The sequence below is a fragment of the Penaeus monodon genome, chromosome 15, assembly GCF_015228065.2.
Source record: "Penaeus monodon isolate SGIC_2016 chromosome 15, NSTDA_Pmon_1, whole genome shotgun sequence".
NCBI lineage: Eukaryota > Metazoa > Arthropoda > Malacostraca > Decapoda > Penaeidae > Penaeus > Penaeus monodon.
This window is the reverse complement of record NC_051400.1, coordinates 25,999,557-26,000,473: the sequence shown is the minus strand read 5'-3', so window position 1 is coordinate 26,000,473 and position 917 is coordinate 25,999,557. Positions and strand designations below refer to the sequence as shown.

The window sequence follows — 917 nt, the reverse complement described above, 5'->3', positions numbered from 1 at the left end:
TTTCGTTTTAGTTGCAGGTCATCAAGCACCATATACAAGTTTATCTACTGTCTACTTCGAGTCTACCGTGGGTCTGGCAAAAGTCAACTTTGTAAGCGTGTCAGTCTACGGAAGTGTCAAAGGTACTTTGGTTTGCTTGCTGCAGTTTACACTGAGTCTAAAAAGCCTTAGAAGACCGAGGCAAAAGGCCAACGGTGTTTATAAAGAAGACTGTCGACTTTTACACTGCAGAGAAAGCATTGCAACATCTATGGCCTTTTTAGGTCGTTCGGTGCGATATCTAGAAGTCCATCATAATGACAGCCTATCCTTACGACCAGTACGTGTTCACCTAAGTGCTGAGGTCAAGGGCAGCCCCCTCCGCCGCTTCCCGTCCACAAATCAGAAGAAAACTACTGACGAAGGAAGACCTGCGCACGCCAGGTACCTGTCGAGAGTGCCTTCTCGTGGAGCCGTGGTGGGACCTGCTCTTGTGACCTGCCGCTGAGCTGTCTCTGTGCCTGTCTTTCTTGTCTTTGTTGTCCTTGCTCGGGTTTTCCTTCGAGGGTCCGTCCGCCTTGCTGCTACCCTTGTCCTGATGTGGACTGACGACGGGGCTGACGACGGCGCTGACGGTGATAGGGCTGCTCTTGGAGGTGCTGACACCCCGGCTCTCGACCTCGGCCGGGGTCTGCAGCTGCAATATCGCCCGGGGTCATTTTAAGACTTTCTTTTACACGGGTTGCTGTGGCGACTGCATGTGTGGCTTTGCAACGACCTCGCGTTTTTTTACATAGGACTTTTACATTTATGACTGTGTTGTTAATTTTTTCTTGCTTTTTTATGACTGGGTCCGGTTATTTTCGCATAATCGGAAGATACCTTTCATACTGGGGAGTGTGATAAACATTATACAGGGTTTAGTCACATTCCTACAT

General features: G+C 49.2%; 1 protein-coding gene across 1 annotated transcript in view; it reads right to left on the bottom strand.

Moving 5' to 3' along the window:
* LOC119582282 overlaps positions 1–917 on the bottom strand; it is a gene marked incomplete in the record, with an annotated part of 24,829 nt that overhangs the window by 8,389 nt on the left and 15,523 nt on the right. Inside the window, 1 exon segment of the mRNA XM_037930499.1 lies at positions 428–676. Coding sequence (XP_037786427.1) covers positions 428–676 — 249 coding nt within the window.